At 30.3% G+C, this 12593-nt stretch overlaps 1 protein-coding gene across 1 annotated transcript in view; it reads right to left on the bottom strand.

The window, feature by feature from the left end:
• The window catches only part of LOC116766975 (uncharacterized), a 99061-nt gene that overhangs the window by 15442 nt on the left and 71026 nt on the right, over positions 1 to 12593 (bottom strand). Inside the window, exon 2 of the mRNA XM_032657118.2 lies at positions 4326 to 4455. Within this exon, the coding sequence (XP_032513009.2) occupies positions 4326 to 4455 (130 nt within the window). The remainder of the gene's footprint in view (positions 1 to 4325; positions 4456 to 12593) is intronic.

The following is a 12593-nucleotide window of genomic DNA, read 5'->3' as shown; positions in this document are numbered from 1 at the left end:
CGTATTAGAGCTACGATGAATTGAGTTCGGATTATTAAGAATTTTATCTTATTATTATATAGAATATATATATAGGAGAATAATAATAATTATTATACGTAATCAATATAGTTCTTTATTAATATATACATTGTTTTATGAAAGATATTATAAATTGTAATTCTTATACGTATGAAAGTTACTGGTAAACATGGTATACTATTTTGCATTTATTGTAATTAATTAAATTGTTAAGTACTTTTAACACTGACGAAGATGTTCGCTTCATTGTTTGAATTTTAGGACTAACAATATTTTTTTTGACGTAGCAACGAATAAGCAAGCAACGCAACATTTATATAAATTAAAAGTGTTTACGACTTTACAAGAGAGTTCTTATAAAATCGTAAACACATAAAATTAAATAGCAAGTAGAGAGAACAAAAATATTTTTCTTTCATAGTCGTTGTAGGCAGAATTATGGAAACAAGTCTATATTTAAGATAAATAATGTCTTGAAATCAAAGCAGAAGTGACAGAATAAATTATGAAGTTTTATTAAGAGCTCGGCCAACATTCGCCAGTCCTTATTTGTGTGGCTCAACACTGGAAACTCAGAAAAGAAGTTATTAGGGAACGCAATTTCCCGAAGCCATTACTCATTTCTGGTAACAAGACGGGCTTTTAGCTCGTCCCGGGACGTTCTATCCCGACTTTTAAGGCAATATTAAAGCCATCTCATAAAAGACCTGTCATAACGTACATTTAAATTAAAACTGACAGTGCTGCATGATTTTTAACTTAGGTAACGGTCAATGTGATAAGTATCTATTTGGTGAGGCTGGAATAGTTTACGTAGTGTGAGGGAGGTAGAAATATGAAAGTTTGAAATACTTTAATATCATACAGAGTTTTCATATTGTCCAGACATTGTTACTGGAGCCAAGGGACACACATGTTTATGATGTAACCGACACCAACACTAAGGGATATTCGTTCTCACAAAGTCCGTTATCCTTGGGATATATTTTTACAATTTGTCACAAAAACTTCGCCCGTAGATATCCGGGATTAACCTACGGCTGAGAGGAATTCCCGCACTGATGTTGTTAAGACTTTTTGTTGAGTGAACGGAAAGTACGATTAAACTCGGGTCACGCTTCCGAAAGTTCGCCACAAATGAGCGAATGAATAACAAAAATATTATTGTATATACAGTATGTTATTTTAACGTTTATTTACATCTGGTTTGTTAAACGGTTGCATACAGACGGCTTAAAGCGCTGCACTCAACCCAATTGGTTGGAAGGATGGTTAATCCACCCCTTGGAACCTGGGGGCTAATGCAACACAGTTCTGCTGCCTTAATAGCTTTAGCTTTTGTTTAATGGATTCTGTGTTTTACAGCGGGGTTAGTGTTTTATATTTTATGCAACATTGTTATGAAACGTGAAATTCAAGCTTTGAATTGTGTGGAACGGTTATAATAAAATAAAAAGCGAAAGGGAGAGGATGTTATACAAAAATGTTTTGGCAAATTAATGATTTAAAGATCGGCAAGTTGAAGACGGCGTCGATTGTGTTTAATTTATCTTATTGGTTTTCATTTTATTCAAATCACGTAACCTGGAGCGTATACAATAGTAGTAAATAAGAAAGTAAGGCCCTATATATTATGACCGAATATGAAAACAGGTAATCTGATTAATATTAACAAAAGCCTTGTAAATACATTCTTTCACTCGTTCATACATTCAAATTGATGTTTGTTTTTTTACTTATTAAGTATTTCTTGTAAAATTAGTATTTAGCAATTAATTTTTTTTATAAATAGTATTAATTTGTCTGGAATTTGTGAATATTAAAATGTAAGAAAAGTAATTGTTAAAAATGTTCAAATCTATCTAACATAAAAATAATTACATTTACTGATACATAACAAATTTTTTCTGTAATAATTTCCAGTAAAACAGTGTTAACTACTGGGCATATTTAAATTTTGTTGACTGTTTTCTGTGGCAATTTCATTTTGTGTGATTAATCATTTATATTTGTAATTTTACATGTATGGAGTTTTTAATTCATTTAGGTATTAAGTTGTGGCTTTAAGTACTATCATGCTTTAGGATTGTCATTGCTTTCAGATTAACAAAATTAATTTTAAATACATTTTTCTGTCTAGGTAATGAGAAGTATACCAAAAATTTTTTATCGACTAGAAATAACCATGTTTTTTCTAAGCTATAGCCTCATTCAAATACATAACGTAACGTAACGTAACAAAAATAATATGTCTTTCGATTTAATTCTGCAGACCAAACAATCCATTGCCGTTTTATCTGTATATAAAATCTAAATTTACTCAAAAAAATCTCATGTGACTTTTTGGAAAAACGCTACTAGTTAACTATTATATAAAGAAAAACTCGATCGATTTAAATGAAAGCAAGTATAGGGACACTTCTTATTAATTAACATGGTAAAAGGCCCGTATTATATATAGTATTTATATATTTTTGTTTCTTTTCCTAATTTAAAAGTCTTCTATAGACATATTATGAACGACTTCAAAAAATTGATTTTCGATACAACACATGAGTCTGCTTTTAAGTTACCTGCAATTTACATATAGAGCGAAAACCGTTCCAACTTTGAACCCATTACAAGTGAACAATATATAGACAGCGAGATTCCTTGAGCATCACGCTGGAGTTCTTTGTAAACATAAACCTGAAATTCTTTATAAATAAAAATTCTCAGTACGGTCATCTAAGGTAGCACTTATATAAGAAGCCCTTAAGTTATTTGCTTGTAAATTTTTCTCTCGTTCTCTATACGATTTTATATAATATATCGCACGAATAATAAAAAACTATTTGACCATAATATGAATGTTGTGAATTATACTTTATTTTTATAACAACATAAATGTGATCATGTCAATATTGTGTCTTAAATTATTTCAAAGTCATAAATAAAATAAAACGGGACACGAGCTAACAATCCCGTGCGAACATCAATATAGTTAATTGAATAACCCTGAAATGGAATACATAAAAAGGCTAGTTTAAACGATCTCTTACACCGAGGGCGTTTCTATTGGGAATGTTTTAATTAAGGGAATGGATGTTTGTGGTACGTTCTTGATACAAACGTATTAGTCTGATGTATCTTTGATTTCCCCCGACTTAACTTTTTTTTTTTTTTAGTTTCGCAAACTCACCGGCTTCCTTTTCCGTCTGCAACTTTCCGTTATATTCTACAATTTTTTCAATTAAATCTATATTTACTGTACGTATACAAAAGTATAACTTAATATCAAATACAATTTAAAAAATACATTCCTATATCGTTTAATCCGTCTTTAATTGAAGTAAATCATTTTGTAATTATGAAATCATAAAAATTATTTATTATTCACATATATAAATAGCTTGTACAGCTTACAAGTGCGGAAATCGTCGGAGTGTTATGCGCTCTATTAACGTGGTAAATATCAACGTAACCGTAAACAAAAATTAAATAAATACATTGGTATTCATTGCATGTATAATTCAAAATATAAGATTACTTTCATGTCGAATGATATTAAAAGGGAATAATTATATGTCAGTTGAAAATAAAGATATAACAGTGTAGGTGACATTCATTATCATTGGATTTGCTAATTCAAACTTACGCAATCTTAGGACTGATATTGTGTTAGCTCTTCGTAAATTTGGCTTTGATTTGCTTCATATATCGTGCAAAAAGCTGTACATACATTTATTTGAATAAATATTTTCATTTAAACGAGCTTTCGAACTAACAACTACTGAGTAATTTTGTTTAATTCATAGATAGTTCGTACAGTTGTGTCGGGCTCGCTGTTACAGAGTAATAAATTAACAGAGCGGCCACATCAAAGCGACTGATAAGGTAGATAGTTATAATATGTGGATGAGTCACGCGAACCCTCTATTCAATAATTATTGAACGGCAAATGGAATTGGTGGATGGCTGTGAAGATAAATTGTTTTTCAGCGGCAATATTGTAACAAGGTTTTTTTTCTAACATCAAATATATGGCAGCGTTAAAAAAATTACTACTCATATCAAATAAAGGTTTAAATTGATTAACATCAATTTTTAATAGAATTAAAGTTTAACGGGAATATGCAAATTGAGTGCAATTGGTTTTTATATATTGCGGATTACACAGATAGCTGCGTGTGTGATGTCTGAATGGATCTATCATTAATATGATTTCCCACAGTTACTTATTGTACATTATTCGCATTTTATGTTTAATGGCCCTGAAATATTGATTATTCGCTTTCATATATAAAAAATCACAAAGTACATACCTGTTATGGGCTTTGAAATAGAACTTTATATCTGTGGGGGGCTGCGGGGAGGGTGTGAGTGACCTGCGCCCGCGCCCCCGCGCCGGCTCGTATCTCGTAGGCTGCCAGTGACGTATGAATGGTGACAACTCTGAGGAAAAACATACATACTCATTATAGAAGTTATACTTTAATTTACGAGCGACATGAGCGAGTAATAACTTTTAATCATACTTCATTATTAAACAGAACTTTTTATACAGTCGCTTGAGTATGCTTTAGATTTATGTGTAACCCGAAAGCATTTCAACTTTTAATTTTTCATTAAAATCTTCACATATTCGTTGTGAAATTTTTCCTCTGGATCCTTAGGGATTATTATGGCTGTGCATGTTCATGAGGAATAATGGAGCAAATTAATTAAAGATTGATTGATATACAATGAAAATATCATATAATAATATGTATATCTTAATGTAAGTAGTTATCAATGAATGAAAATATGTTTTTAAAATTTAAAAAAAAAACCGAAAAAAATTTCTTCTGAGCAAGCAAAAGTAAAATATTTTTAACGGCAATAAGTTATTAATTTTACGTTTTTAAACAACATTAATACTACGAATGATACTCGTAAATAGTTGGTTACATAAAAAAAAAACTTCAAATTCGCAAAATAGATTTCTCATTTAAAAATAAAACCCGACATTCATACTCACATAATATAGTTAAATAGAAAGAGCAAAACTTAATATCTCCAAAGGATTTACGAATACATGAACACGCGAAGCAAAAAGTTTGTAACTATTTTAACTAAAATGCAATGAATCCGAATATAATCTGGCTCAACCAAAGTTTATAGAAAAGTGTAGAGAGTTTTTTTAATACATTATAAATATGAGCAATAACAATTAAAACAAAACAAACATACAAGACTAAACGAGACTACATACATATATGGTATTTCATACTATTGACGTCTATAGTTTTCCTAAATGTGAAACATTTCTGGTAATTCAAAATGATATGGTAGGATTAAGATTCCCTCATTGCAAACTAAATTTTGTAATTTTTATTAATTATTTACATTTCATTACAAAGGCACTGCCAGCCTAGCGTATCTTGATATTAAATTTATATATCCATCTAATTATATAGAACAATAACAGACATTACCAGCATAAAATATACATAACATAGAAAGGAGATAATCAGAATAACATATCAGGGGTTTTAAACAATTTATAATGGGATTAATTTAAGCAGAGCTCTCGCCGATTACAGTTAGTATTTAATTAATTGATGGCATTTATAACGACCCTCACATTATGCAGATTTATTGACACTAAGTGTAACAGTTTTATTAATTATTATAGATGATCTAACACTAATCCTATCGGGATTACCGAATATTGATTACACGTGACGACGTAACGCGTGCCTCATGTTGTTTACCTTGATGACAAAGACGGTACAAAGGCAACGTACAATTTCATATTCATCAAAACAAAGGTAACTAATTTATTATATACGATATATTAAGTAAATTATTTTTACTGTATTTTTACTGTAGCTATTATCAGTAACATATTAAACTAATTAGAAGTAATGAATTATTATATGTTTACGTATAAAATATTCAAGAAATAACAATTCCACAAAACGTAATACTGATACGAAAGCAATATTGTAAACTTATATTTTTATTTATAGAACGTTCTTAATATATCAAGAGAACAATAAAATTGCCTTTCAATTTGTATTTTGTTTTAGAAATAACTAAGAAAATTTTTCGACTCAGCCTATAATTATATATTCTACTTTTGTTTTGGTAGTGATTAAAATGTCGAAGATTTATAAACGCTTTTAATACTATATATTTATCTTTGATATAACAAAGAAGAAAATTTTGTGTATTTTTTATTATTAATTAAATGAAAAACTAAAAAACTGTGATATGTATGTTCTATTCTGTTACTTATGCTCGCATACACACGCGAGATACAACATCTTTACGTTCATAAACCGGGAATATAATAATAAAACTTATATTCAACTGAAAATCAATCTATATATTTAGACGCACTTTAGAAAAATAATATTGAACATAAATAGGAATTGTAATTAAAATATTTATTGTATTTTTTAGAGTGTAGTGGTCCCACATAAAGGGTCCCACATAGTTATGGTTAGGTGGACTTAATGAAAATCTTTTATTGACGAATGTGAAATAAACTTCTTCTCAATATAACATACTCGTAAGTAGTTACAGAAACGATGTTGTGAATCATTTTACTTATTAACAATTTCTTATTGGCAATAGACTACAGTAAGGGTTTCATAATTTGAATTTGTTCTTTAAATTATTCATTGTATGAAAGTTATTTTTGTTGCTATTGAAGTAAAATATCAGAAATTCCAACGTAACACATGCACACACAATACACACACACACACACACACACATATATATATTCATTGACCTTTGCATAGTCTAGAAACAGTTAGATATAAATTGAATAATTATCACAAAAAGCCAGTCTCAAATGGTATTGATAGCTCGGTTTGATTTTTGTGTTTTTTTTTGCTCAAAATTTACATAAAATGCTCGTTAAACCCAATTTTCTATGCGTTCAAATTTATATTTCCAATACCTATCGACTGCAATGGATTTATTTGTTTTTTTTTAGACTCTTTTTGAACCTATAAATATTTTCTCAATTAAATAAATGTGTGTTAGCTCAATATACACGTACATTTAACTTCGTATATTAAAAGTTAGGTTTTTAAAGTTTCTTTGGTTATTATAACACACATATTAAATATTTCTTAACGATTTAATGTTATTCCATATTTTATTAAGATCTGCATAAATTTAATGATTCTCCTCGACGGCTTCAAATGGAAAAACCTTTCATATTTATTAGCATAAAGCCAGCTATTTTTAATTTTAGTTTTCTTTCAACAACTCTGTTAAAAGAGGCGATTCATCGTCTACTACCATTGAATTACTTTATTCAACAAATTCCTTACATTTATCGATAGGACAGAAAGTTCTTTATTTTTACGTAATACGAAGATTTTGTCCAAAAATACTCTAAGTTTATAATATTATATGTGAAAAGTTTAAGCAATAATAAGCGGTTTAAATAGTAAATTACAAATTTTTGTTCGGTAGTAACTTAATCCCTCCACCGAAATATGAGCTTCGACTCAACCTAATTGGTAAATCGAGAGCCATACGTTTCAACGGTCTCCGGGGTGTGCTAGGATTTATATGGTGGATACTTTAGATTAACATACGGTTATAATCCGCAAATAAATCGTTATACGGAACTTATTATACATTTTATCACAATAAGTAGGTATATGGAATATTTGAGTGCCCGCTTCTATTTAAGACCGTAAAAATAAAACAATATGACCAAATATTGGGATATACAAATCTTTTGTTTATTTGGGACTGAAGTAAACGTAAAAAAATTGATAGATTGTAAACAATTCAATGCAACATCTAAAATAACAGCAGAGCACTCGAACAGGACCAAACTGAATCAAAGTGTGTAATTTTTCGCGTCATTTGTTGGACGTGCGCGGCGTCAGCGTGTGCAGACGTGATTTTGCGCTTCAAATATCTTCGGCTAAAAATGTTGCTTGCACAATTTCTCCCCCTATTACATACCATTACAGGGTTTACTTTTGGTAACGATTCTAAAAATATCAGGTATAACTAAATATTAATTCATTAAAAGCAATTGATTGGTTTTTATAAGACTAGATTTGGCATTTTCAGAAAATTGCAACGCCTTATGACCTTCGTACAATGACACAGAATTAAAACAAATATAATATGAATTTGAAACCAATGTTCTTACTTAAAAGTGATTTTCTATATTTTTGTGAATAAAGGTATAAAAAATTGAAATGTCTGTGTATAAGATTATATCGACAGACAAAAACACTTCGAGCACTTCATACACGTTCAAAGCGAGTCAAAGTATACAGTCAAGTTAGTACGAAAGTGACATCAAATGAAATTGAAATTTGATAACGGAATCTCATTTTTCTGCAGCGCTACAGCTTCCATAACTTCTGGAAGTCAATGGCTAATACAGCTAGTTCAATGAAATACACACCGCTCCTGTACTTTAGCAATCCGCTTCAGCCTATTTATTGCTAAATAAATACCTCTCCAGCCAACCGAACGAAATGAATTTGAGCGAAGCCAGAGAAAACCGACCTCGCTTGGAAATTGTATAACGAATTTTGAAATATTCTCCGCTACACGAACCATATTTTTCTATTAGTGTAGATATATCGACAGAATTACGAAAGTGGTAAATTTGGATCAAATTCAATTTCGGTTTATTAGTCGGCAAATGGGTATCGGTGAGATTTAATTAATAATCATTTTGCGGTTCTGAAACATTGTGATACCTGCAAAATCAATAGCCACAGACGCCATCCATCTTAATGAGGACCGCTTGAACGTTTATTAAGCGCTGACTAAGTCTTTAAGATTTAATAGAGGCCTAAAGAACTGTCCTGTCAGCTTAACGAGAAATTCTTAAGATTAGTCATAATTAATATTGGTTTGTTTTCGTTGTATGAATTTTCCCAATGTGAAGAATTTAAATTACATTATATTTTACATATTTACAAACATTTCATTTGTATTTGTTATAATTTGTTCCCGAAAGGACGGCGAAGTAAATATAGCTTTTATTAGGAAAAAAAATAGTGTAAACACAAACAGCAAGACAAGATGGCGAAAATAATTAAAAATGACGGAGATATATATATATATATATATATATACATTAAAGTTATCAAATTGATAACTTATTTTCAATAATTATAAATTAAAGGGTAATGGTATGAGGAGGTCAGCTCATTTAATATCTTATTCGACTATACCGAAGCTACGTAGTATCAAGAATTTGTACAACGGTAGTACTGAAAGGACGTCTGGTTCGAAATCTTATTAAAGAAGAGAGCAGGGCCAAGCCAAGCTTCTCGATGTACAAATATTCTGTCCATTATACGTCTGCTATCAAGATTCTGAGGGAAATCTGATAACACAAAGACGCGGTGTACTCACAAAGAATTTTAACGTCCTCTCTACGATGTTATAGTTTTATAGTTAAATTGTATAAAAATCTATATAATTTGGTGCATTAAGAATCTCTGTTTCTGATATCGTTGAAATGGTACTAAAAAGCATTGTCTACACGTCATCTTCCCTTTCATTTCCCTAAAAAGCTTTGAAATAATTAAAAACACATTTAAAACTACATAAAGATAACTAAAGCAATGTTCCCTCTTGTGCTGTACGTAAATAAATTGCGAATCTATTTATCTCCCGCCTGAGATAATTTAATCTCGAGTAACAATGATTGTAGCTGCGGTATGAAAAGGGTGATTCAGGTCTAACTTAGGATATTCTTTTATTCTTATATCATATATATCAAATATCATATTAAGATTTAAACTACTTACGGACATAAAAAAATCGTCAAACGTGCACTTCGTTGAAGAACCGTTTTTTCTGAAAACATTTTGTCTACTGTGTGTTTATGGACATAAAGGTTATTTATAATTCTATATAATAAACTAGTAGTAGAATAAAATAAATATTTCAAGTAGTTCAATAGTTCAAGTTAAACCAGTGCTAAAAATTGCTTTCAGGAGAAAAAGTTGCAATGTTTTAAAACTGCAGACAGTGAGACAATTATAATTCAAATACAAGCAAAATAAGCATGAAAGTAAAAAGCACCTGCGAGCTTGCCAAGCGTTGCTGTTATTGGCTTACTGGCTCATAAGCCACTAATGGCTCTCAGAAGAGATATTGAACTATGCAAGAGTTAGCTAGTGAATACGATACTCACAGACATCGGATTTTAAAGTTGTGATTATTTCACCAAACAACGAATAAGAGTACAAAACCAGTTTATTTCATTTTATAATAAAATTTTACACAAATAACGATATATTATATATTAGTAGACACCATTTAAGAACCACTATTAACAGAACGAGTAATTGATTTGTTTAGTAAGATTAATTTATAGTCTAATGGCTAAAGAATAATTTCTGTAATTATAGTTATATATTGTCATATAGTTGTATATTTATTTAGATGAATAGGAATTATTAATTGAATTTATATTGAAGCCTCAGAACTGTGACGAGTGTGTTATCACGTTTCGTTATTCTGATTAACTTGCTCTTAATGTTCAGCGATCCACAACTTCGAAGGCTGTTCTATATCTCGCTTCATTGGCTCAAGGCTAGATTTAAACATCTCATTGAAGGCTTAATTTTCATGTCGGCTTTCGCTCGATTTTAAACGTTATGAGATATATGAGAAAAGAAAAGTTTTGATAGTGATCTTAATGAGTGAGGAGGGAAATATATAGATATATTAAATACTATTGCTATTAGAAGTCAAAATGTATAATTTAATATTTTTTTTACTATGGAATTACTTAATTATTTGCTCCGATACGCCTCTTAATAATGACTACAGCGTGTACTAAAGAGATCTTTTACGTTCAATGTTGAAAAACAGCAGTTTCATGTTTTTTATTGCTCTCCCTAGCTGCTTTATATGCCTTAATCCAATTACTGGCGAGTTGGGTTTGTACACTGTAATTATACTACCTACTGGCTATCTGCAGTATGACCGGATTATCGGCTTCATTGTTCCAACTCCCTACTTTTTCTAAACAAATAGTACAGCTGTCAAAATGAAGGTTGGTTTGCCAAATTATATGTGTTAAACAGTCCGGGAATTATAGCCTTTTAGTATTTTAATATATCCAGACACACCGATATTTACATATGCTTTAAGTATAACAAATATCCAAACTCTCCTTTGTGAAAAGTCTGCCGTTATTTTAGAGACTATTGAAATATACTATGCAAATATATAAGGTACCTGTGTATACTGAATATTTAGGCACGCCTGCCCGCGTCCTCAAAGAAATTGATGGAACATCTGTTGTTTATTCATCGTATCCAGGGATATTGAGATCCCTTGACTTTACCATTTGAGAATGGTAAGGTATGGGCCTTAATAACAGGAACATACAACAAAATAACGAAACGTTATATAATTCGTATATTAACACATCCTTTGATACTCGGTAATTTGAAGAGCATTAAACAGTATTATAGACGAGAAAACTAATTTGTTTAAGTCCACCGAGGGACTTAAAATAATATATTTTTGCGAGGGACTTAGGAGCAAATCTCTTAAAAGCCTGGTCGGGAAGTGGTCATGCGCTACGGTTTAAGTACCTGTCTACAAACTTTAGGTCTAACTTTAGGTTTCCTAGGCTTCGAGTACCAATGCTAATTACTGAACAGCTTTAAGCTGATCCCACTAGAAACTTCGCACATTCCGATTTCAATGGCTACGTGAGTTGGAAATTTCATCGTGTTAATAATTGGTCACTATTTTAACGATTTAATAAATGTAATTTAACAAAATATATTGAATAATACAAAATTATATTGTTATTCCTCATAAAAAACTTATTTTTGTAAACGTTTGTATATAAATATAAAAATTTACGTCTTATTAGATTTAATACAATAAAACTTAAAACATTTTGAATCGGTAAATCGAACTAAGACATAAAAGTGACTAATTTTCTTAGAAAAACTTTTGCTTGTTGAAGTGAAAAGTTATAGCTGATAGTTATGTTCAGTTAATTGAAATAATAAGGTCAGATGATGAGTTTATAAAGTCCAAAACTGCAGATGTTTCGAGGTAATTGAATGAAATAAAACTCATAGAGTATAGGCCAGACCTTTATTCTCATATAAAGGCAATTTTTTCATATTATATATATTAGCTTCACTTTAATTACGTTGTCAGTGACCTGTTTCGTTGTTAATACATTCTTGTTGAACAGCATTTTTACTACGTTTATGTTTTTAATTTAAAATTTATTGTGTTAAAACGTACATGTTAAAATTTTAATGGAGCGAGCTTTTAAAATGTACAATGTTTTCATCTGTCATATATTGGAATAATTGTGAAATGCCGTAAGACAACTATTGGTTTATGAAGAGGTAGGTACAGCATCTTTCCGTTTACACAAGCAATCTACATGGTTTTTTCATTTATATGGCATATCGATACAAGAAAGTGGCAAAAAACTAATTTAGGCGAAACAGAAGATTGTCTTGTCTGTTGTCCATTTCAACATAATAACCTTACTGTTAAAGAACATATTGATTATTTGAGTAAGTTGTTGGAGGCGGTGAAACAGTTGTAATAAA

This window comes from Danaus plexippus, chromosome 10, assembly GCF_018135715.1.
Source record: "Danaus plexippus chromosome 10, MEX_DaPlex, whole genome shotgun sequence".
Classification (NCBI taxonomy): Eukaryota; Metazoa; Arthropoda; class Insecta; order Lepidoptera; family Nymphalidae; genus Danaus; species Danaus plexippus.
Note: the sequence above shows the minus strand (reverse complement) of the source record. Positions and strands in the feature narration are given on the sequence as shown.